At 57.9% G+C, this 25,016-nt stretch overlaps 1 protein-coding gene across 2 annotated transcripts; it reads right to left on the reverse strand.

The window, feature by feature from the left end:
• Positions 1–8,953: 8,953 nt before the first annotated feature.
• On the reverse strand, positions 8,954–23,490 carry SLC25A29 (solute carrier family 25 member 29). 2 transcript variants are annotated; one of them, XM_055555871.1, is made up of 4 exons: positions 21,987–23,490; positions 16,843–16,886; positions 11,806–11,889; positions 8,954–10,971 (listed from the first exon to the last, which is right to left on the reverse strand). In XM_055555871.1, exons 1-4 carry the CDS (start codon positions 22,018–22,020, stop codon positions 10,237–10,239), a joined length of 897 nt encoding a protein of 298 aa, XP_055411846.1. In that variant the 5' UTR covers positions 22,021–23,490; the 3' UTR covers positions 8,954–10,236. The 2 variants fall into 2 exon arrangements, with proteins under 2 accessions (XP_055411846.1, XP_055411845.1); XM_055555870.1 differs by lacking the exons at positions 16,843–16,886; positions 21,987–23,490 and having other exon boundaries at positions 11,806–13,741.
• Between the last annotated feature and the right edge of the window lie 1,526 nt (positions 23,491–25,016).

Raw genomic sequence — 25,016 nt, forward strand, 5'->3', positions numbered from 1 at the left:
AGAGTAACTGACAGGCTAGCTTATACCAGTGATTCAGGTACAAGACAGACGTCCAGGACACCATCAGGTCCAGAACACAGCCCTGTCTCTCTCAGCTTCTCCATCGGTCCTGTCCAGGAGGATTGGCGATCTAATGACAGGGACCCTGTGGCCCTCCGGAATTTTGAAGTGCCTTCTGAATCATAAATGAAAAATTTAACTTGAGACACTTTTTTTTGTTGTTGTTCAGAATCTGTTATCCATTGAGTAGTTTGATGGAACTGAGTTAATCAGAAGACCCAGCTGTTCTCTGGATAAGCCAGGCTTTGCTGTATCTGGCAGTCAGGAGAGAGGTAAGCCTGCGGTGGATGTCCCCTGCAAAGCTGAGCACCCCAGCGCGAACCTGTCCTGCTTTGCCTAGACCTGGGGCAGAGGCCTCCACCGCTGCCCGCGACTTGGTGCCCGTGTGTCCCTCCCCACCATCGGGTCAGCAGTCCCCCGAGGGGCTGTGTTGGGTCACGCCCTCACCCAGCGCTGTGCCACACTGGAGCCTGGTCCTGGCGTCATCCTCAGGACTCCTGCCCAAGGGCCCGCGGCGAGACAAGACTTAGGCCGTGGGGACATCTCCCAGCGGCCGCAAGAGCCATGCCATGACCCTGAGTTGGAGGGAGGTTCTTCTTCCTCTGTGCCTTGACCCCTTGGGGATGCCTTCCGTCATCTCTTCTGTCCCTTTCTGTCTCTGAGTGGAATAGCCATTGCTCCCGTTAACTCTTCTGTGTTTTCACGTGTTTTTCTCTCAAGCTGCAGAGTTAATTTCTGAAAGGAATTTCATTGGGCGTTTGAAGCAAGTTTAACGCCCGAGTTCCTCCTTGACATAGCACTCTGAATTTACAATAGTTGCGTAGGACACGAGTGAGTGACAGCTTATAGAGGTAGTTCTCAGCGGGTGTAACAACACCCATTCTGCTTGTGGTTAGAATTTATAATTTTGCTGAAGATGTAATCTACTAAAATTTGAAATGGTGTTCTAACAGTCGATTGTCTTGATTAATCTGATTTATAAGTAATACTGATACATATTTTCTTACATCTGAGCTGAAATAAATGCATGTTTCTAGCATATGTAATATAAAAACTTCAGAGGGTAAGTTTACATTTAACAAGATGTTGTTTTCTATTTTTGGATTTCTTATATTATTTTCCCCCCTTTTTTGGTGGTGGGGGTTTAGGGGGAAGCATAGTATTTGTATAAAGAACTGTCACCCCAGAGTGACATCTATTTTCCAAGGTGACCTTGAGCTCGCTGTTGGTTTCATACGGTGTGTGTGCTGTACCTAGATTCAAGGCCTGTGGATTTGAGGGAAATGGAGATTTTTTTTTTTTTAATTTGGTTTTCATGTACATTCTTTTAAATGTCAGTTATTTTGTTAAATTTGAGTAAAATGAAAACCATTGCGATACTCCGCTGGAGGCCTGCGGGTGTTGGTGAGTTCTAGTTCGTTTCTCCGCAATAGATGAGAGTCCTTCATTCAGCAAGAGGCCTCGAGAGGCCGAGGCTCTGTTGAAGTGCTGTGGGTAGGCTTACTGCCCCACGCACTCCTTAGCCAGACTTACCTACTGTACCTTCACCTTGGGATGTGTGTCTGCGGCACAGGAAGACCTGGCCCTCTCCGGTTTTGAGTTGGGAACCTGGTAGTCCACCCCAGGACAGCTACAGGCAGAGAACGAGGATCGCTTCCTGTATCTTGTTTCCTCTAATTTTGGGGTCAGCATGCTTAGCAAGGCCACATTATTAGTCCTCTGTTCCATCTTCTTGACATCTGACCACCAGCAGAAACAAGGATCCCAGAGGTCAGAGCAGTGGTGAGAGCCGAAACGGTTTCCCCGCGTCCCGCGCGGAGCCCGCAAGGCCTCTGTCCAGTGCACGCGGCCTTCGCCTAGCTTCCCCCGCGCCTGTCGACGGCAGAGCCCTTTGTCCTGGCTTCCCTTGGCCTCGCTGCCGGTACAGCACCTGTCAGAGCTCAGGACCGCGGGGCTGCTCTCCTTTAACCCCAGGAGATCACAGAGGAGGCTCGACCCCTGAGCTGCGCGGCCGTGGTCACGCGCTCCACGGTCTGCTCTTCGGCTTTCCAGAACGTGCCCGCGGGAACCCCTGTGCCTGCACAGAAGCATTCGACTGCATGGCTGGCTAGGTCTGCACCCCAGCTTCCCGACCTTGATGCGCCTTGATTTGTTAACTGCCTGGGCCATGTGGGCTGTGCTTAGGTTCCTGGCTTGCCTGAAGGCAGTCAGTGCGGGGCCCTTAAGAGCCTTGGCAGCAGGCAGGAGGGGCGGGCCCTTCACGAGTGGGCGTGTCCCGCGGAAGGCCGTGTCCCCGGGAGTGCCTTGTCAGAGAGGATGTTTGCTGGAGACTGGGCTAGATGGAGACCTGATGGGAGGGGCGGGCAGCATACCGTGGACACACTTCATCCGCCCCTCTCCTTATGGAAACCGGAAGGGAATGTTGAAGTAGAATATGGGCGTTAGGTCAGGAGGCAGATCAAACTCTCCAGACTTGTCGCGCCGGCCCTCATGTCTTTAGCCCACATTCGGGGAGTCTGCAGGGAGGTGAGCGTGGTGGCATCACAACCATCTAAAGCAAGATGATTGGTTTTCCGCAAAATGTCAAGTTTGATCAGATTGATTGCTTTTCATTCATTAAAGACCTTCAGACGCCATAAGAAGGAGCACTGGGATGTCACAGGAAGGGGCTGGCTGCTGTTGGTGTCTTCTCGTTGCTGCTCTGTCTGGGGGCTCGCTCACTGCATACAGTATGGAGGTGGAAAGGGCATCAGTACCAAACAGCTATTTTCTACAACATCCATAACTGGTATGAGGCTCTGTTATCTACAGATGGTGATGGGTCAAGCTATCTTCATAAAACAATTCTGTTTTTATTCACTTTCTGGTAACTTCTGTGGGCCCTGGCTCAAGGACTTGGCATTGCGTCTCATGTACATCTTTTTCTTAAATGTTGTTTGCCATTTCTGGAATTGTCCTTGGTTTTTCCTTAGCTCATAGGTCATAGATGCAGAAATATTATAGTATTTAAGGCATCCGCATCAAGCATCAGATGGCTTTGCATCCAGAAAAACATTTAATGATAAACTCCGTTTGAAGCACCAAGCATGTGTAACATGGCTCTATAAAATATAATAAACGCATAATGTTGTTAAGCTTTTTAATGCCTGTGGTTCTTGTTTGTTCCTGGATCTCTAAGCCGCCTGTTGCTGAGTTTCATTACACAGTACAAGTGGCTGTAAGCTCCTGTCTTAACCACTGGACCACCAGGGAAGCCCCCCTCACCCACTTTTTAGAAAGCACAACCAAATGAAATTTGCATGCAGTTAGACCCATGACCCCCGGTGTTAGTTCTGGAAGCTCCCTGCCAAAAAAAAAGACAAACCTTATTCCTAACTGGGATAGACTCTAAAGCTTGGTAAACAAATAGAGAGCTAGATAGGATTTGGGGGCAGGGGAACAAAATACTCAGCCCTACCCTCGTCCACCTAGGGTCCTGGTGACTGCTGGACTGCCGATCGGGGTTTATTATTACTCCTTAATTCACATGACTTTGCCTCCTCTTTGGAGAGGGCGAGTCCAGGCCCACATGAGGCCTAGAACTGCCGAGGGAAGGTCTGAGGTCCAGCTGTTTTGAGGAGCAGCCATAGTGAAAGAGTGTGTGCATCTTCAGGTTTGAGGTGGGAAGGACCTGGGGTTGCTGGGGCTTTGGAGTTGCTTCCTGTGGTCCCCCCAGATAATAGACGGGCGTCCCTCCTTTGCTTGGGCCCATACCTCCACCCGGCTGTAATAACACTGAGGGCTGGGCTCAGGACCATACCCGGCACTGTGAACACCTTTTGAGTTAATTCCTCCAGACTGCCCTTGGAGGAATTCCGTAGGTCACTCGTGCCATGGATGAGGGTCATTGGCAATGTCAGTGACTCAGGCTACCTGCCTTCCACTGCACTCTGCTTGCCACAGTTTATCTCCACCTCCCTTTCAAAAGAATCGCTGATCCCTGTCTGTGGTGGGATGCCACGGCCTCCTGGCTTCCAGCTTGTCAGCCTCTCTGGCTCTTAGAGCATGTCCTGGTCTTGGGTCTGGCTCTCACTGCCAGAGGTTTCAGCTCCTAGGTCTGGCCCCTGTCCCTCCTCTCTGGCCTGCCGTCGGCAACTATGCCAGTCTCCAGCGTGGGGGTTGCCACCTCACCAGAAGCTACTGTGACTCCCTGTTCCTACCCAATCCGATAAAATCCTAAGCCCCAGCCTCGACCTACTTTTCCACCCTCACCTCCCCTCCCTCTTGGAGTTTCTCTTTTCCAAAGCTTCCCTGTCGAATTGGCAGCTTTACTCAGCGGACAGACAGCACCGGTGGTGGGTCAGGTGCTGACGGCAGGGCACTAACGGGACTTGAATTACATCTGGTAGAGGAGAGGGCAGGAGAGAGATCTGGGACGTGCTGTGAAAAGAGGAAGGGGCCGGGAGGGAGCGCAGCCTCAGAGCAGGCCCCCGAGGAAGGGCGTGCCACCTGGTCCAACCCCGCGGCTTCCATCACCTCCTTCCATCACCTCTGCGGGGTAGCAAGCGTCCCAGGAGCTGGTGGCCAGAGCCCGTCTGCAGCTCAGCCCGCTAACTCTCCGCGCCTCCTGGCTCTGCCCTGGTAGAGCTCGGCTCTGGGCCCACATCCCACGCGGGCTTCGCTCAGTTCTGCGTCTCTGCCTGGGAGCATCCCAGCCGTGGGCGGTGGGGGGTAGGGGTCACTGTGCCCTCCTCACTCCAGCGGGCAGGGCGGGGCCAAGTGCGCGCGGATGCGCGGCGTCGGGATGCTGGGACCCCCTGAAAGCCAACCGCCCCCGTGGAGACGTAGGGTGGTTTCCGGAGCCCGAACACGGCCGGGCAGGTTAGGGACCCTCCGCCTCAGCACAGGTATGGACCCTCCGGGGCCGGCCTGCGGGCCCATGAGGCCCCGGGTGAGGGATGTGGGTGCTCACCCATCCTCCAGCGGTCCCGCCTGCGGCCTAGCCCCCGGCCTGCAGGAGGACCAAAGCCCGGTGCGGGGGGAGGGCAGCCTGGTTGTACAGGCCTGGGCATTCTGCCTAACCAAGGGCACATGACCTTGGCCCTGGGAGCCTCCTTTTCCTCAGCGGAAGATGGGGGAACTCTTTGCCAGGAGGAGGGGTGGCTGGGGGCCGGAAGTCAACCTCGGAGAATTTAGGAGGAAGAGACCCTTGCCAAACAGGGGATTGGAGGTGGGGGCAAAGGCGGGGCTGGGGCTGCTGGACTGTCCTCCAGGAGGATGTCCCATGTAGGGCGGCCTGGGTTGGAGGGGAGCATAGGCATACAGGAGGGGCCATCTGATCAAGGCCTGGGGCTGCCCCCAGATCAGGGAGTGGGGACACCTGTCCATGGAGAGTACAGCAGGGGGAGCAGTGGCCCCAGGAAGCCTGGTCACCCTGGATGAGGTCAGGACCTAGTACCGGGAGGGTGAGAGAGGTGGAGGCTTCAGTGAGGGGGCGGAGAAACACCCAGGCCAGGGGGTGGGCTGATCATCCCTTTCCGAGCCCCACTCTGTGGCAGTCTGCTCCCAGCAGCGCCGGGGACCTCTGCCTGGGGATGGTCTGTCCGTCGCCATCCAGCCTGCCTGTGCCTTGGCTGCTTCCTCCTGATGACCCCGCCCCTGCCTGTGGCTGCCCCCAAACTTTGTCTGCAGGGACACCTGCCCCCTCCAGGCTGTGCCCTGGGGGTCCTGCTCTGTGATGGTCACTCCTCCTCAGCCTGCAGGCTCCCAGCAGATCACCCATCACCACTGGCCTCTCAGCCCCATGTCTGGGCTTCACTCTCTCCGGCATCCTTGCCTTCCTTCACCCCTGACTCATCTGGAAAAACCCAACCCGGTGTGTATATGTGTGTGGGGGGATGGGGAGAGGGTAGTTCCAGGGGCTGAGCGAGGGTCTGCATAGGCTGTGTTCCCAGCTGCCTTCAGGGGTGTGCCCTGATCACAGACCCTGTGACCGGGGACACAGGTAGGCGTCAGGAGGTCGAGGCCTGGGCGCCCCTGCAGGACAGAACTTGAGGCCAAGTCTGACACAGAGTGGAGCTGGACCTGTCCTGGGCGCCTCTGTGGCTTGAACTCCACTCCAGCCACGGAACCGGGGAGTTGGCCATCAGTGGCCAGGGCATAGCCCGGGCTGCTCCTGGCTCCTGTGAAGCTCCTGCTGGTGGGTGGAGGCCAGCCCAGACAGGGGCAGGTGTGTAGTGGGGGCTGTGGACCTGTAGGGCCTTGGGGCTCCGGCCCCAGCACCCCCTGGTCTCCTGACCCTAGACAGGCCCCCCATATGGTGTCCTCTGTTGCAAAATGAGGGCACCAGTGCCAACTTCCAAGAGCTGTTAGGAGCATTAAAGGGGCTGTGTGTGCCAAGGGCTGACCTATCGTCCCTGCGGCCACAAGAACCCACCACCCACGAGGGCCGTGAGGGCCCCAGCTAGCTCTGTGTGGGACAAGGGGCTTTTGCCCATGTTGCTCAGTCACTCAGTCGTGTCCGACTCTTTGGGACCCCATGGACTGCAGCACGCCAGGCCTCCCTGTCCATTACCAACTCTCCGAGCTTGCTCAAACTCGTGTCCATTGAGTCGATGATGCCATCCAACCATCTCATCCTCTGTCATCCCCTTCTCCTCCTGCCCTCAATCTTTCCCAGCATCATGGTCTTTTCAAATGAGTCAGCTCTTCTTACTAGGTGGCCACAGTATTGGGAGTTTCAGCTTCAGCATCAGTCCTTCCAGTGAACACCCAGGACTGATCTCCTTTAGGATAGACTGGTTGGATCTTCTTGCAGTCCAAAGGACTCTCAAGAGTCTTCTCCAACACCACAGTTCAAAAGCTTCAACTCTTCGGGGCTCAGCCTTCTTTATAGTCCAACTCTCACATCCACACATGACTACTGGAAAAACCGTAGCTTTGACTAGACGGACCTTTGTTGTAGCTGGAAGAATAAAGTAAGGAATGGTCACTGGATGAAACGCCATGCAGCTGTTAACAAAAACGTGGCCAGCTGGAACACACTGATAAGGAAAGATGTCTGTTGTGGGTTGAATTGAGTCCCCAGACAAGACACAGTGAGCTCCTCCCCCCCGGTGCCCGTGAATGTGACCTTATTTGACAATGGTCTTTGCAGCTGTTATTCGTTATGTCATCCTGGAGTAGGTGGGTCCTTAAGCCAACGCTTGGTGTCCTTCTGAAAGGAGGACAGGGAAATTCTCTGGAAGTCCAGTGGTTAAGATTCTAGGCTTTCACTGCTGGGGGGCCTGGGTTCAGTCCCCGTCAGGGAACTAAGATTCTGCAAGCCAAGTGGTGAGGGTAAAAAACCAACAGAAAAGACGACAGACCCACGGGGAAAAGGCGACTTGAGGATGGAGGCGGAGACTGCAGCAACTTGCCTATGAGCCAAGGACTGCCGGCCACCAGGTGCTGGAAGAGGCCAGGAGAGATTCCCGTCAGGCCCTCCAGAAGCAGCCAACATGGCTGACGCCTGAATTTCACACTTCGGGCTTCCAGAAGCTAAGAGAATAAATGTCTGTTGTTTCAGCCACGCAGTCTGTGGGCCATTGTTACGGCAGCCCTGGAAACTGCTACAATCTCCAGTCTCCAAGACAACTGCCGACTGAAGACAGTGAAGAACGGAACGGTCAGGACCTGGGCCAGGCTTTGCCCCGGGAAGGAGGACATTTCCACGTGCTGGGACTTGCCCGAAACGCCCCGGGAGGGACGCACAGCCAGGAAGAGGCAGGAGCCAGGTCTTCCTCCTCACTGCACAGCCTGGGTTCCGCTTGCATTTTTTACTTTTTACCACGTTAATAAGGAAATAAATAAAATTCAGATCAGGGAGAAAACAAAATGTCAAAAGACCCGTGTAAACCTCCACCTCTCCTAACCCTCCTCTCACCTGACTTGCTGTTTAACCATCGGCAGCAAGGGTGGGAGCGGGGACCCTGCCTTTAGCATCTGCCTGGTCTCTTTCAGAGGAAAGAAAAATGAGAGGCAGGGGGACCTCACTGGGGAAGGAGCCGCTGCTGAGGACCGGGGCGTGGGGGCCCTCCTGGGTTAACCTGTCTGAGGACACCCGGCCTGGGGTCACCAGCCAGCTCCTCCCTGCCCTCCTGTCCTTGGAAACTGCAGACAAGCCTGTCGTCACAGGCTGGTGTGGGGGATTGGCGGGGTGTGAGGGCACAGGAGCCCTGGAGCGCTCTTGGGGGGAAGCTGGGCCTCTCTCTCCAGCTGTCTTCTCTCCTTTGCCGGGGGCAGAGGTTTTTGGCTCAGCGGTTGGAAGGAGTCTCCAGGCTCAGAGCTGTGGAGACCCAGGGTGGCCCAGATTGAATCTGGGAGGCTGAGCAGAGGTGGGTGTGGGCAGACAGGAAGACACCCCTCTGGCACGCGAGGCCTCCTTCAGGAAGCCCTCAGGGATCCTTAGGTTGGTCTAGGTCCAAGCTCAGAAGGACAAGTCCATCCTCCCGCAGAGCTCCGCTCCGCTCCACCCTTCCCTCCTCCAGATTCTGGCCTCAGCTAGGGTACCCGAAGCCCTCCCACCTCGGTCCTTCCAGAGAGCTCAAGGCACACAGGGCCTGCCCTGCCAACCCTCCCACTGGGCAGGGGCCCGGCCTCCCCTCCCTGGGTCACAAGAGACACAGAGACGCGCTCGCTGCCTGGCTGAGGCTGCACTCAGCACGTTTGTGGGCTTCGCTCAGTCCGCCCCTCACGCCTCCATTAGCCCCATTTTGTAGATGAGGAAACTGAGGGTCTGGAGGTGCCCTGTCGCTGGCCCAGGTCAGGCCAACCACCAAGCTGGTCCCTCTGACTCCAGCGAGGGGGCGGGGGTGAACCCCCTTCTTCTGTGATACACAAATGAAACCTCACTCTCTTAAAAAAACAAAGAGCACTTTATTCCCTTGGAGGTTCCTGTACAACAATGATGCCGCGTGGGGTGGGGTGGTGTGTTGGGGGGAGGGTCATCCTGGCTTCCTTGACCACAGCCCACCTCCCGGAAGTAGGGCCAGTCAACTCCAGTCACCGTGGAGGCCACAGTCACCTCCAACTTGTGCGAAAGCACTCACTTCCCTGTCCGGTCTCACGGCCACGATGTGCCAGCTGTACCCAGGCTGCCGGAGCTCACACCACCGTCTGGCTTCTAGTGACGGCCCCGGTCATGTGGGTGCAGATGCCCTTTGGCCTGGAGGGGCCCAAACTGGTCAGAGCTGTGCCCACTTACAGGCCCCGCTTGGACTCATGGGAACAGAGCATTGAGACTGACTGCCTGGGAAAGACACCGTTTCCCACAGGGCTCAGGGATCCCACAGGGTTCTCCCTGCCGACCCCTCTGCAAACTTCGGAGAACCCCGGCTGTTGGCAGTGGGCCTGAGCCGAAGACATCAGCTGAGTCATGTTCCCACTTTACAGATGGGCAGCCTGAGGCCCAGAGAGTGGAAAGACTCCCCCTTGCCATGGCTCTGTTTAACTGCAGAGATCTCCCCTTCCACTGACCTGTGCCTGCTCCCCAACCCCAGCTCCTAAGCTAATGTAGAACTTCCAGAAGGTTCCATGGCTTCTTAGTGGTCCCCAGATTACCTTCCAATGGGAGTGGAAGGAGTAGGGGTATTCCCAGCCTTGCAGCTTGGAGAAGCTGGGGTGTGCTGGCAGAGGGTTTGGTTCTGGGACCCCAGAAGGCCCCGAGCTGCCCCTCTGTCCCTAATGCAGACTGGACAGGTGGCCCAGAAGTGTCCCTGGAGCTCTGCCAGATGGAGGAGTTCAGAGTTAATGAGTCACTGGCAAGCCCATCCGTGGGTCTTCAGAGACCCTCCCCCCAGGAGGTGTGGCTGGGATCCCAGGGAAGGGTTGGAGTGTTGGCTGGGCTTCTGGAAGACTCCAGAAGCCAGTAACAGTGACAGGTTGGGTGCCCCACAGGCAGCATCTCTGAGCTTCCTGATGGTACAACAGGTGGAACAGGCTCCGCATTTTGCAGTGGAGAAAACCAAGAGGTCAAATACTGCGGCCAAGGCCCACACAGCCGAGGAGTGGATTCAACCCAGGTCTGACTGAGCCCACAGTCCATGGGGTCTCAGGTGTCTGGGGCAGGGTGATCGGCGGGGGGCCCACTTACAGTTCTGGAACAGTCTGGGCTGCGTTTTGGAAAAGCCGCCCCGGGGGAAGGTGGGGCGGGGGGCATCACAGGCTGGAGGGCTGGGCCAGGGCGGCGGACCCAGCATCGCCCTCCAGCCGGGCCTCCTCGCCGCGGGCGTAGCTGAGCACCACGGTGACGGTGGCGAAGGTGGCGGCGTTGACCGGGAAGGCGCGCAGCAGCGTGGAGGCCAGCCCCCGCGTGAACACGCGCCAGCCCTCCTCACGGTAGCTCTGCTGCACGCAGTCGACGATGCCTCGGTAGCGCGGCGCGCCCTGCAGCCCATCGGCCTGCAGCCGCGACTTAACCACGTCCACGGGGTAGGTGGAGAGCCAGGACGCGATGCCGGAAGTGCCGCCCGCCAGCAGCAGTTTGGGCACCAGCAGGCGGTCGCCCGGCTCGCAGCCCAGTGCGCGCGTCAGCACGTCGTAGGTGAGGAAGTAGACGCCAAAGCTGGGCGTCTCGCGCAGCAGCGTGGACACCATGCCCCGGTTGACGCCGCGCAGGCCCTCCTGCCGGTAGATCTGCGCCAGGCAGTCCAGGGGCCCGCGGTAGGTGCGCGCTGGGCCCGCCTCCTGCAGTTGCAGCCGCGTCTTGGCCAGCTCCATGGGGCAGCAGATGACGCACTGGATGGCCCCGGCCGCCGCGCCCGCCAGGAACTGGTTCAGCGGCGAGTCCCGGCCCAGCGCCCGCAGGGTGTTGCCCTGCACGCCGAACACCAGCGCGTTGATGAAGGTCAACCCCAGGAGCGGCGACCCCAGGCCTCGGTACAGGCCCAGCACCTGCGGGGCACACGGAGAGGCGTCAGGTGCGCTCCCGCTTGGAGTCTATAGAGCTGCCCAAGCCCACCTCCCCCCAGGACCCTCCATGCAGGTGGCGGCTGCCTCGGCCCACCTCAGCTGCTCATGAGGACCAAGCAGAATTTGATCAGAACCCAGGTTCTCAGTCTGAGAGGCCCGGGCACGCCCACCCTCCTGTTTCCCAAGTCTGGATGTGCCCCAGAGTTGCCCACCGCCTCCTCTCCCAGCTCTGTGGTCCAGGGACCACAGCATCGCAGAGGCGGGGTGCCCTGCTCCACCTCCTGTGGGCCAGTGAAAGAAAGTGCAAGTGAAAGTGGCTCAGGCGGGTCCCACTCTTTTCGACCCCATGGACTGTTCTGTCCATGGAATTCTCCAGGCCGGAATACTGGAGTGGGTAGCCTTTCCCTTCTCCAGGGGATCTTCCTGATCCAGGGATCAAACCCAGGTCTCCTGCATTGCTGGTGGATTCTTTATCAGCTGAGCCACCAGGGAAGCCCAAGAATACTGGAGTGGGTAGCCTTTCCCTTCTCCAGGGGATCTTCCTGATCCAGGGATCAAACCCAGGTCTCCCGCATTTTTGGTGGATTCTTTACCAGCTGAGCCACCAGGGAAGCCCAAGAATACTGGAGTGGGTAGCCTTTCCCTTCTCCAGGGGATCTTCCCGACCCAGGGATCAAACTGGGGTTTCCAGCATTGCAGATGGATTCTTTACCAACTGAGCTGTCAGGGAAGCCCCTGTGGTCCAGGCCTGCACCACTGCAGAGGCAAGGCTGAGGCCGGCGTCCCACCCCACCCCCACAGCCCCCAGGCACTCACGCTCTCCTGCTTGATGATGGCCTGGAAGCAGTGCAAGGTCCCTCGGTATTGGCGCTTCTCCACACTCTGGACCTGAAGCCGCACCTGGAAGGAGGGCCCAAGGTAAGTAAGGTGGCCGCGTGGAGTCAGAGTGCCCAGCTCTCTGGGGTCGGCACGCAGAACCCCCGGGGAGACTCTCGCCAGGAGGCCTGAGGTTGGACCCATGAGGCAGGAAGCCAGGGAGCTTTCTGTGGCTTTTGGAATCCCAGGGAGGGAGGCTGGGTGTCTGTGCCATTTTTAGGGAGGGCTGTCCATGGACAAACAGTCACGGAGACAGCCAGCTGCAGAGGGGTGGGGGTCCTCAAGACCCCTGTTCACTATCTCCACACAAGGTGCTGACAGTGGGGCCTAAGGCATCTCCCCAGACCTCCCACCATCCCAGAAGCAAGTCCTGGCCGATGCCCAAGGGGTGTCCAGGCTTAACACCCCACCACGCGCTCTCCGCGTTGGGGCTGGGAATGCCCACTGGGTGCTATCAGTGAGGAGCCTTGTCCTTGCGGGCCTTCCCCTTGGTTTCTGCCGGTGGCCCCTAGGGAGGGCAGTGGTCATGAGTTAGTAAAGCAGCGACTGGAGAGCTGCTGGCCGCCTCCTTGGGACCACGTCTGCAGCTCGGGGGCCCTCGGACCCCAGCGGCCCAGAGCCTCTCTGTGAAAGCAGTCTTTGTCCACAGAGAGCTTATCTCAGTCCTTGATACTCATTCCCCAGGGTCAGAGTGGGAGCATCTTTTCTTCCTGTGTCTGGGGGAGGCGGGTGAGCTAGGTTTGGCCCCAGGCTCAGCTCTGACTCAGACATGATCCCCACTACAGCCCTGGCCGTGGTGTGCGCGCCCCTCTGTGTGGGGCAGTGGAGAGGGGCTCCATTGTGATCACTGGCCAAGGTGGGGTTGGGGTCACTCCTGTTTCAAAGATGGGAAGGCTGAGGCTCAGAGAGATCCTGCAACTCGGTCAAGGCTGTCCTCTCCAGGGACATGAGTGGCTGTGTTGGTCAGGGCCAGGGTGGGGTTGAGGGTGCTGGCGAATGCACTTACAGAAAAAAAATGTGTTGTAAGCAAAAAAGAAATTTCATGTCTGCACACGGGGACCTCAACGCTGGCGACCACCGCTCTGAGAGGCCGCTGCCCACCCCAGCACCCCTCCTCACCCTGGCTGCCAGCTCGGAGGAGAAAAGCACAGCCACTCAAGAACACCGAGGGCATCTTAACACCATGAGCTCTGCCTCGGGTTGCTTCTGTGATGGGAGGTTTCCCACTTCCCCTTCGATGGCTGGTGGTCTCTGGAGGACTGGCTTTTCCTCCTGTGGCCCCTGACACTGGCACCAAGGAGGCCGTGTCAGCAGAAATGATGTGAAGCGGAGCTGGGCCCTGCCCTCCGTGGGTCAGACTTTCAGACACCCCAGTGACATCTTAGCAGGCTGGACTTGGTTTCATGCCCAGGCTTGGGCCAGCTCGGGTCCCACGAGAGGTTGCAGGGGATCTCCCCTTTGTGTCTGACCCCCGGGGGCTGGGATGGGCACCCGCCGTCTGGGAGTGTGGGGTAAAATGTGGCCTGAGCCTTACAGAATCTAGAGTTGAGGTTTTTAACACTTGGGGGTAGCAGGATCTCATTGGAAGATTGACGGACCCACCCCTGGAAAAGTTGGTCATTTACACACCAACCCCAGGAGGCTCCCAGCTTCCCCCCCAGGGCTGGGAGACCCTGCACAAAGAACCCCTGATCGAGACGGGGCTACTTTTTCTCAACCAGCCCCCAGGGCCCCCACCCCGGGACCTGTGCTTGGACCCAAGCTCATTTCATACCCTCCCTGCCCCTGCCAGTCTGGGAGGGCAGTCTGGTGGGTGGGGGTGGTGGGGTGGGGTCCAGGCCCGGGGCCTGGTTTGGACAGAGAAGAGAAGCGTTGGGTTCACCTGGTCTGTACTTACTAGCGCTCTCCGGGATGAGGCTTACGCTCATCTACAACAAAGTTACATTTTGCTATGGACGGAGACAGCCCCTAGCTCAGAAAGTAAAGGCAGTTAAAGCAACACAAAATTTCAACATCACATCCAGGCCCGGGACCCCGAGGCCAGCCCCGGCCTCCCCGCCCCCACCCCCGCCCGGGGCCGGCTGCTCCCTGGTGAGAGAGGGCTCAGTCGCCCCTGGTGACTGTCACAGTGGAATCCATGGGACAGGAGACGACCCGCCCAGAGAGACACATGTGAAGGCGCTGTGCCCTAGGGCAGCGGCTGCGGTTCTGGGCGCCACAGAGGTGAACCACGTTTTGGACTCAAATTTCAGTTCCAAGGACCTGGGGGGACACGCTGCCAAGGTCGCAGTCATGAGATGGTGCGGATGGCACTGCAGCGTGGGCATCCCCTCACGCATTTGGAAGCCCAGGTCCAAGTTCACGAGGTTTACAAACAGGGAAAACTGGACCGTGGATGCGAGTTAGGGAGCTGGCCGCCTAGAAGAGGGGAGGGCCGAGGTGTTAGGAGGGGAAGGGGGTTTCTGGTGAGGGGCGCCTTGTTTCTCCTCCCAGGCGTGCAGTTAAGCATTCTTGGGACTTCCCCGGTGGTCCGCTTCAGCGGTAAGCCCACTTGCAGAGCTGGCAGGTAAATCCCACTTTTGCCAAAAACCAGGAATATATATGGGCCTGTGTGCATGTCTGTTTTCTGGTAGAAACCATTAACAAGGGTTGGGGGAAAGGCTACATAAAGGACTAGTTTTGTTTTTGTTTTGTTTATATGTGTTTATTATGGTGAACATTCTTTTACACCCTACATTACTTTTGTAATAGAAAGCGAACCAAAAAAAGTGTGTATGTATGTGTTTTAATTAAAACACATTAAAAAAAAAACCCAGCGTTTTCCAGTTTTCTTTGACTGAGAATGCTTATTATCATTTTTTTTAATATTTATTTATTTGGCTGTGCCAGGTCTTAGTTGTGGCATGTGGGATCTAGTCCCCGACCAGGGATCAAACCCAGGCCCCTTGCGCTAGAAGCTTAACCACGGACCACCGGGGAAGTCCCAAGAATGCTTAACTTTTACAATGGACAACAGCCAGGAAAAAAAAAAAAGGCCATTGGCATTAAAATTAAACCAAATGAGCTAAGCGGCTCTACTTCCAATCAGAACAAGGTCACAGTGTCTGAGCGCATGGCGGGGGGGCGGTGGACAAGAAGAGTCACAAGCTTGGGTGACAGTGGGGACTTGCGAGGGGTGGGGTTTTCTCCCCCTTCAGAATAAAAGGCTTGGCTTTTTAAAGATAGGTTTGCGCAGAGGTGATGCTGGTTGGCCACAGTGGGAAAAACAAAAACAGTTACAAATGGATTTCCTCAAAGACCACCTCCAGGTGCCAGGTAAGGTGGGGCAGGGCAGGAACCCAGCGGTGGACAGGTTCCTGAGCTCAGGCTACTCCTGGGGCGCTGGCCATGGCTCAGGAGCTCAGAGGGAGCTGGAGGCACCAGAACAAAGTGGTCCCCAGCCTGGAGGGACTGACCTGGGGCGGGACGGGCACCCCAAGAAGCCTCTGCAGAGCTGGGCAGAGGAAATGAATCAGAGACACTTCTTGGCTAGATGCAGCTTTGAGAGGCATGCACAGCACAGGGCCACAGTGCAGAAACACAGCGTGATGTGGACCCTGCAGGGCTGTCCTGGGCTGCTCTGGCCCTTGGGCAGGTGCTGTGGGGTGGTCAGCTGGGCAGAGGGGTGGCCAGCCCTGGAGGGACTCGGGGGCCGCTGCGTGGCAAGAAAGCCAGGCCTTGCCTTCTGGGATGGAATGAATCCCATGCCCTTTGGAACTAACAATTCAATCCAGCACAAACTACACTGCTGAGTGCCGGGCCCAAAGGCTTTGGGAAATCTCGCCAGCCCCTCACTGTGCAGTAAGAACAGTTGGCCCGGAGGTAAAGTGACCGGCAGGTGGGCTGCCAGGGGGCCTGGAGCTAGCTGCGCAAGGCCCAGAGAGAGACCTCTTTTTGTTTTTGGAGTGGCTTGGGGGATCTTATTTCCCCGATCAGGGATGGGGCCCCAGCCCACAGCAGTGAAAGCGCAGTGTCCTAACCACTGGGCCACCAGGGAGTTCCTGGCACAGACCTTTCTAAGGTCAGAGCACAGTGCTCGGGGCCTGTGCTGGAGGAAACGCAGCCCTACTTCACAGGACCTGTTCTCAGCCCAGGGACACCTGGGTTCCTGAAAAAGGAGGAGACGGGGGTCTCTCAAACCTGCCTACACAAGGGTGACATCCTTGTCTTTGCTCCACCCTCACCCCCGAAGAAGAGAAGCCAAGGTTCAGGGTTCAGCGGGCTACAGGGTCTGGCCTAGGGCCCACTGCTTGCAGTTCACCAGGCTCCCAGGGAAGCCCACAAGGAAGGGGCCTGACTTAGCTAGTTTAAGGATAAAACCCCCAACAACAGAGGGCAGATCTTATTTGGGAGTTTCTAACCGGGAATCCGGAACTCTTGGTTTCCATTGAGGTGTCGGGGAACCCGGGACCCGACACCGTGCAGAGGAATGGGCTCGCGGAGAGGGGAGCAGGGCGCCTCCCCGGAGCTGTACTCTGCAGCCCCCTGGGAAATGCCCAGGCAATGTGTCAGCCTCGAGGCCCACCACTCTGCGGGGATCGCAGTCACGGGAAAGGCTGATGTGTGATTTCTCTACAATTCTCTCTGAATCCTTGCCTGCATGAAGCAGTCTGGAGGTGTTCTGGGTGAGGACGGGGTGGATGCTCCCCGTCTGGGCAGTCCCTCCATCAAGCGTCAGGATGGGCCTCCAAGTTTAGCCTCAGCTGGGAGATGGAGGAACAGACTGGGAGGAAAGGCCGGGCAGGCCCGCTGGACAGGCCGCTGCTCACCTGGGCATCAGGGAGAAGCCTGATTCTACCTTCTGACCTGTGGGAGGACCTTGAGGGGCTCCTGAGATGGTCACCAGAAAGGGGTACCCCGCCGCCCCGACCCTGCAAGCCTCCCTCCAATGTCTGCGCCTCCACCACGGCCTGAGGATAAAATGGAGATGAGACTCACCTTGACCGTGTCAAACGGGTGTCCCACCAGCACGCCTGCCACACCTGGGGGGAGAAAGGACAGCCTGTGACCCAGACGCCTCAGAAACCGCCATGTGGGGGCTGGGTCCAGCAAGGATGTGCCTGCCACATCCCGGGAGCCCCTTGATCCTTGGGGTGGAGCGAGGGGAGGGTGGCCGTCCCAAGGCCAAGCCAGGATCTGTCAGACTCAAAGCTGGTGATTCTCTCTCCTCCCGGCTGCCCATTGCAGGGGACAACAGAAGGTGCCCCTTGGTGCAGCAACATGGATGGACCTAGAGAGTGTCATACTGAGTGAAGTAAGTCAGACAGAGAAGGAGAAATACTGTATGACTTCCCCTATGTGTGGAATCTAAAAGGAAATGATACAAATAATCTTCCTTACAAAACAGACTCACAGACTTAGAGAATGCTCTTAGGGCTGCCAGAGGGAAGGGTGAGCGGAAGGGATGGTTAGGGCGTTTGGGATGGACGTGTGCACACACTGCTGTATTGAAAATGGATGACCAACAAGGTCCGCCTGTAGAGCACAGAGAACTCTGCTCAACGTTACGTGGCAGCCTGGATGGGAGGGGGTCTGGGGGAGAATGGGTACATGGATATGTATGGCTGAGTCCCTTCACTGTCCATGTGATACTCTCACAACACTGTTAATCAGCTATACTTCAATATAAAATAAAAAGTTAAAAAAAGAGAGAGAAGGTGCCCCCTGGGAAGCTGTTGATGCCATTTCTCAGGTGTTCCCATTGCCCCAAATGCCTGGCGTGGTCAGGCGCTCCAGGGGTTCTGGATTTGGGGTCAGCCCCTTACCCAGCTTTGAATCTGCCTTCTGTCATTTACCAGCTGGCTGAGCCCACAGAGGACTCAGCGTCTGAGCCTTACTCTCCGCACTTGTACAGGATTGAGAGTTAAACTTCCCCAGGGCTGCCCCCGGTCCCAAAGTGCTGACCGGGACATGAGGCATCGCAGCTGCCGGCTGATCTCTCCCCTGCCCTGCACGGAGCCACGTTGTGCCCATGGTGGCAGCCTGTGACTCTGTTCGCTTGGTTATGTATCAGTCTAGGACCTGTAAAGATTCACCCTCCCAAAAAAGGACAAGCCCCGCCGCCCCCGCCACCCCGAATGGCTCATGAGCACTTGTCAGCGTCCTGTGTGCTGTGTGGGCTACAGCATCGCTGTGAGTCAGGCAGTCTTGTTAGGCCACTTCACGGAAGAACAGTGAGGCTCACAGAGGTCAGGAAACCGCCCCACTGACTCCCATGCTGTCCTCCCTGGAACTGCACGCGTGTGCGTCTTACAGCGCTGCTTTTATTGCTAAGTTGTTGTTCAGTCGCCCAGTCGTATCCGACTCTTTGTGACCCCATGGACTGCAGCACGCCAGGCTTCCCTGTCCCTCACCATCTCCCGAAGTTTGCCCAAGTTCATGTCCATTGCATTGGTGATTTATTACTGTATTTATTGCTATATTTCAATGTACAATAGAGCAATTAAACAGGCTAAAATTCATTGAGTCACAGTCACGTTTCTACCTGCTGGTTACCATTCTCAGCTTTGTATGTGTACCAACTCTCCCTCTTATGTAAATAAAGGACCATTAGCCCATTTTACAGATGAGGAAACTGAGGCATAGAAAAGTGATGTATGTCCACACCACACAGTAAGTAGTGGAGCCGAGATCTGGACCCAAACCTTCTGGGCCTGGAGCCCTCCTTAACCACTCATCTCTCCTGCTCCCCATCAGAGCTGGTTACCAGCGTTAGTGGATGTCCACAAGTAAATAGGAGTTATTATGCTTCTTCACATATTGTATTTTTAATCCTTATATAATGTCCTCTTCGCCTTGTTTAATGCTTCAGACCTTAAAAGTGAAAGTCGCTCAGTCATGTCCGACTCTTTATGACCCCGTGGACTATATAGTCCATGGAATTTTCCAGGCCAGAATACTATAGTGGGTAGCCTTTCCCTTCTCCAGGGGATCTTCGCAACCCAGGAACTGAACCAGGGTCTCCTGCATTGCAGGCAGATTCTTTACCAACTGAGCTATCAGGGAACCCACGTGTAGAAACAGGGTTAAGAACTATCACCGCCCTGCCATGGGGTGAGAGGAGGAGGCCTTCTCTCACCCCTACTTCCCCACTTTACCCCCAAGCACGTTCCCACCCTGCCCATCTTCCACTGACCTTCACCTTCAAAACCCACGAGACCCAGGGCTAGTCCATCTTGGGGTCTCTACTCGCATCCCTGTAGCCTCTCTTGATTACGACCCTCAGATGTAACACATCTGAACTCCCGCTCATCTGCAAAACCTGCTTCTTTAATGCCATCAGGAAAGACAGTCCTGAGCTCTCGGGAGGACTGAGCCCAGGCCATTAACTCTGGCCACAGCCACGAATCTTCTGGTTTCCAGCACCACAGATGAGACGTCCGCGGGCATCATGTCTGTTCACCTTTGTCAATAATTTATTTATTCTATCAGAGAGCCGCTGAGATTTTTATCTGTAGATTTTGGGAATATCACCAGGAGATACCAAGGGTGTGTCTTTTTTTCTTTAAAGAACTCTGGCTGGTACGCCCTCAGCCCTTTCACGCAGCAGACTCCTGATCAGAGAAAATTTCCACTATTATTTATTCATCATACTCATCGCCTCCAGACCTCTTCTTCCTTCTGGAACCCCTGACATTCACAGGTGGGTGAAAACATACCCCAGCCTGTCTTTTCCCCCAGCTCTTCCACCTTTGGGTTTCTGGTGTTCAAGACACACTTTGTTTTGATCGTTTGAGACCCACCCCCGTTTTCATTTCATGTTTTGAATTTTCTGAATTTGAAATTCTAGTTCTTGGGGGAGTGGAAGTCGGTACTGAGACCCTTCTAACTCAGTCCCCTGCAAGGCCTCAGGGCTGCTGTCAATCAAGGCCCCACCCCGCCTCCCAGAGGGGGAGGTTGGACACGTGGTTCACACGCAGCCAATCAGAAGGGATCTACCCTCCTTCCTCCCGGGACACTGAATGAAGAGCCGCTCAAACCCAAGGAAACCAGACAACCGCTGGGGCCCAGGCTCGGGGTGCCACCCGGACATGGTTCCTGGACGGCCCCTCTGCTCTGAAAGCTGAGCCTGGGACAGTCAGGTCACTGTCCCTAGCGCCTTGAGGCTGGGGGAAGGGACGAGCCTGGCGGCCCCCTTGCACTTTTCGGGGCCTAGGTTTCTCCTGGGTCAAGTAACACCAGGAGAGAGGGTCCCTTCTACCCTCGCCCATCTCCGTTCACACCACGGGGGAAGCACAAGCACCTCTAGCCCCAGGCGTCCACCTGGACCCAGGTAGGACCACAGGTGTGGCGGCCGTGGAGAACCTTTTGCTCGCCAACCCAGGACCCGGCCAGGATCTCTCCCGGCTGGGCGTGGTGAGGATGGGCAGGGGCCCTGGTGAGCAAGAGCCCAGGGTGACTTGGCCGTGTGTGTCTGGAGGGATGGGTCTGACTTTATCAAGAGTGTTCCCGCCCCGAACCCCACGGCTCCCAGCACACCTGTGTGAATACAGAAGGAATCCTGCTTCTCTGGGGGAAGAACCCACACTCCTCAAGAAGCTGCAAAGGGCCCTTGGCCCTGGGACTGAGCGCCCACTGGGGGAGGGGTAGAGAAGGGTCTGCCCACCCCCCACCCCGGAGGAGCCCACGGCCTGGTGGCAGGACACAAGGGGAGGTCCCTGGAGGTGGCGGGGGTGGGGGGTGGGGGCCGCGGGAACAGCAGAGAGGGGAATGGACAGGGGGAAATGGACAGCTTGGTCCATTGAGGTCGGCCCCTCCTGTCTCCTCTGGCACCTGGGCTTGGAAGAAACGTGACGGAAAGCTCTGGGGCCTGGAGGCCTGATTGGGTAACCGTCTGGGTCACTTCCCAGCACACTCCCTTCTGCATCAGCCTCTCAGGAAGCTAGCACCACAAGGCTTTATGTGCCTAAGGCTGCTCTCCACACTCCTCTTCCTGCTGAGTCCCTGACTGCTAAACCTGGCCCCCAGTGAATACCTGTTGAATAAATTAACTCTACAAGAAAAAACAGAGACACTAAAGGCCAAAGAGGGAAGTGCCAGTGCCCGACGCCCACGGGCAGGCCACAGCCAGCCCAGACAGAACGCGGACCCAAGGTCCGCGGGGGTGGGGTGGGGGGACACACGGGGCCTCAGGGCTGCGGGGCAGCCCGGCCTCAGGGAAGGTGCCCCACATCGGGGACATGCACGCGTGAGCCCAATACCTAGATCCTGCGACGATTCAAGCCTACTCTGCCCGTTCCCAGGGGCTTCCCTGGTGGCTCAGCTGGTAAACAATCCGCCTGCAATGTGGGAGACCTGGGTTCGATCCCTGGGTTGGGAAGATCCCCTGGAGAAGGGAATGGCTACCCACTCCAGTATTCTGGTCTGGAGAATCCCATGGACTGTATAGGCCATGGGGTTGCCAATAGTCGGACACGACAGAGCGACTTTCACTTTCACGGCTCCCCGCCCCCCCCCACCCCGCCCCCAGTCTGTTCCCCAGAAGAACCGCGCAGGAAGGGGGCGGGACGCCAAGGCGTGACTAGGCGCCTGGGATCAGGCCCACGCCTTTTAGGCCATCTCACAAGGGGGTCGTCCGGTGGCCCCCGGCCCCAGCCCACCCACACGGCTGCGGGAGACGGGGTGGAGCCAGTTTCAAACTTCTTGTGCCCAGGGACCCTGCTCCGGGTCGGCGCAGGCTGGGGGACGGCATGAGGGAGATGGGCTCGGATCCTCGCCGTCCGCTGGCCTCGGCGAGGAGGGTGGTGGGGCATCCTTCTGGCGGTCCCCTGGCAGCCACGGTAATGTCCCCGAGCCCCAGATCGCTCGTCAGAACGAGCTGCGAAAGACTTAAAAGACAGTTGCCTTGGTGGACAGCGCCCTAGGGGCCCTTCGGGCTTGATGTCAATTCACGCCCACAAGAATCCCGTGAAACAGGAGCACAGCTAACCCATCTTACACAGGAGGAAATCTCAGCCACAGGGCAAGCCGCGGGGCCGAGAGGTCGCAGGTGTGCTGGCCTCCCAGGCCGGACGCCTCCTCCCCGGGCACCGGGCGTCCCCGGCCCCCGCGCGCGCCCGGGCAGGACCCGCCCTCTTCCTTACCCCCAGCGCATCCAGCCAGAAAGTCGAGCGCCATTGCCGGGTCCCCGGTGAAGCCGCCTTCCTCCGGGTCCTCCTTCGCTGGCCCCTCGCCGGGCTGGTCTTCGTCGGGGGTCCTCCCTGCTTTGCTGGGCTGGCACTCGGCCTGGCCGCTGCCTTCTGGCACGGAGCCCCGCGCAGGCTGGGGTCTGGCGGCAGCGGCGGCGGCGGCTCAGCGCGCGACTCCTTGCCGGGCGCTTGTCCCTCGCTGGCCGGCTCGCCGGCCTTTCCGATCTTCCGTGCGCCGCCCGTGGTCCCTCACCTCGGGCCGCGCGTCCCGCCCCTCGGGCCGGCCGGCCGGGCTCGGGCGTGGGGCAGAGCTCAGCCAATGGGCGGGCGAGGCGCGGACAACGCCCCGGGCCCCGCGCGCCGCCGCGGCGCTTCATTGGCTGGGCGGACCTGGGGTGCGGGCGAGGCGGGGTCACGTAGCCGGCCGGCGGGCGGGGGAGGCGCGGAGGCGCTGCAGACAAAGAATGCGCTTCGTGCGCCCGCCCGCGCCGCCCCGGGCGGAGAGGAAGGCGGTCGTTCGCCGCCGCGGCGGGACGGTGGGGCCGGTGCGTGCGGGGAGTCCCGGGCCGGCGCAGTCTGGGAACTTCCCGGCGTGCGTGACGCGGATCAGCGGGGCGGGAGGTGGCGTGCCCTCGCTCTGGACCGGAAGCCTGGGATCCTTGGGGCCTTGGTTCAGATCCCAACTCCACCGCCCAAGCTCAGGGTCCTTGCTTGCATAATGGGGACGCGCCGCGGTTAACGGAGGTGGAGCGCCGGGACCCTCCAAGGCCTGCAGGCTGGAACACTAATTGTAACACTCCTCGAGCGGCGGAACGCCCCTTCGGGGGAGTCTTCACCCCCACGCCTCCTGTCTGTGCGCCCTCCGGCCGGTGGGCTTGGGGCTCCCGGCCTCCTGGCCCACGGCGCGAGGGGCGAAGGGCGTGGCCAGGACCTCGGGGCGCAAACTTGGGGAGCCGTGGAAAGCTGTGCGAAGGGGAGGTTCCTGGACTCGTCCTGGAGCCGCGGGGCGAGAGCGGCCAGATCGGGCGCGGTGTGGTCACGAAACCGCGGCTCTGGAAGGCCTCGGGGCCTGGACCGCCTGGCGGAGGGGAGGGAATGTGAGAAGGCCAAGTGGGAGGGCGCTGGGCTCCGGTCTACGCAGGTAGCTGGGCGGCGGGAGGTGGGGGTGGGTTAAGAAAGAGCAGAATCCGATTCTGCTCCGCGTCCGCTTTCCCCCATCCCTAGGATTGGCCGCGGCCAGGGACCCCTCTCTGGGGAGCGTCCGGGTCAGAGACTCCCACTTGCCCTTCTCCAGCACCTCGTGAAGTCCGGACTGTACGGTTGGGACTCGGTTTGGCCGGGCGCTTTCTCCCTCACCGTGAGTCAGATGACAACTTCAGGCCTTCGCCCAACTTCCTTCACGCTCTTGCGATCAGGACACACAGTCCAGTGTTTCCGGGTTGCAGATCACACAGTTCTTTTATTTGCATGTTACTATTTCTGAAATCGACAAGGAGGTTACCATGGATATATACCTCACGGACAGGTTTTAAAGATCATATATACTTGCTACTAGGGGATACCTGTCGGGTGCATTAATTATCGTGGTGATCAGAGGCCACTCTAAATCCAATGGTTCCGCATGGTTTCCTTTTATTCTTAGAATCTAAAGAGAACATCCACTGATCTGAGACCCAAACCCAGGTCTGCTGACTCCTAGTCCAGTGCTTGTGATGGCTGGTGGGCCCTGAACTAGGGGTCTGGAGGCCTGGGTTTGAATATCACCAGCCTCTGACAAGACTCATGAGCCAGGAAAGGGTGTGGGCCCTAGGAGAAGCCCAGACCCAAAACCCGGGTGGGAGTTGGCCGGAGGCCTCGAGGTCACGGTGATTAAACTGGACAACCTACATCCAGGTGACTCACCTCTAGAAACAGGGGTCCCTGGGTTGCTGAGGCCTCAAGGGGGGAAGCACAGATGCCTGCAGCCTCCGTATCTGTTTTTGGAGGTTTGAGAGGAGAGTCAAGAACCTTAACAGGGCAGTAAGTCAGAAAATTCTTATGGACCGATTAATAAGGAGACAAAGAGAACACAAGTGCCTTTAAGTTAATGTTGTCCTTGGGGCAGCTTGCATGAGCCCTGACTCCTGTCCTTGGGCCAGCCCAGCAGCCTGGTACACAATAAGCACTCAGTATTTAGAAAGCTCCTTGGGGAAAGCTGCATTTGGGCAGACCCTGTGGGCATCCAGGCGGGGGATCCGCAGAGGTAGCGGTGGGATGGATCCTGGATCCTGCACTTCAGGCAGGCGGTGAGCTGTGCACCCTGCAGGGAGGACTTGGAGAGGGGCTGGACTGGGGGAGCCAGTGTTCAGGCTGAGGCTTGTTGGCTTTGGGGACAGAGGTCCAGCAAGTGGTGAGCATAGAGGGGTGGGCTCTGGGGCAGGTGTGCCCGTGGGGGGTGCTGGGGGTCGACCTCCAACCGGGAGCACCCCAGGGCAGGTGCTGGTGCATCCCAGAGTCTGCTGGAAACAGCGTTTGGGGAGGCAGTGGGGAAGCGGGGGAGGCAGTGGGGAAGCGGTGAAGGCAGGCACTGGTAGGGGCTGGGGTCACTGGGGTGTACATACTACTGGCTTACTAAACAACTGAAAGCCGTCCCTCCCTAAAGAATCATGCAAGGACTTCTTGGTGGTTCCAGTAGTTAGGGATCCACCTTGTGACCCAGGGGACACAGGTTCGATCCCTGATGGGGGAACTAAGAGCCCACCTGCCGCAGGGCAAGCAAGTTGGCACGCTGCAATTAGAGAGTCCGTGTGCCTCAAAGAAAGATCCCGAGAGTTGCAACTAGGACCTGATGCCACAAAGTAACATTTTTTAAAAAAAAAGAATCATGCATTTAAAAAAAAGTGATTCCTGCTGCTTGAGAATCATTCACTTGGGTGGTGCTCTGCACCTGGAGTGGGCACAGGGCAGACCCACCTCCCTGGCCTCCAGGGCCTCCCACGCAGCTGG

The sequence above is a fragment of the Bubalus kerabau genome, chromosome 19 (genome assembly GCF_029407905.1).
Source record: "Bubalus kerabau isolate K-KA32 ecotype Philippines breed swamp buffalo chromosome 19, PCC_UOA_SB_1v2, whole genome shotgun sequence".
Classification (NCBI taxonomy): Eukaryota; Metazoa; Chordata; class Mammalia; order Artiodactyla; family Bovidae; genus Bubalus; species Bubalus kerabau.

Coding starts and splice junctions, on each gene's coding strand:
- SLC25A29 (XM_055555870.1), bottom strand. CDS start 12,009: ATGGGTCCAACCTCAGGCCTCCTGGCGAGAGTCTCCCCGGGGGTTCTG. Junction 10,972..11,805: donor CCATCATCAAGCAGGAGAGC/GTGAGTGCCTGG, acceptor TGTGCCCCGCAG/GTGCTGGGCCTGTACCGAGG.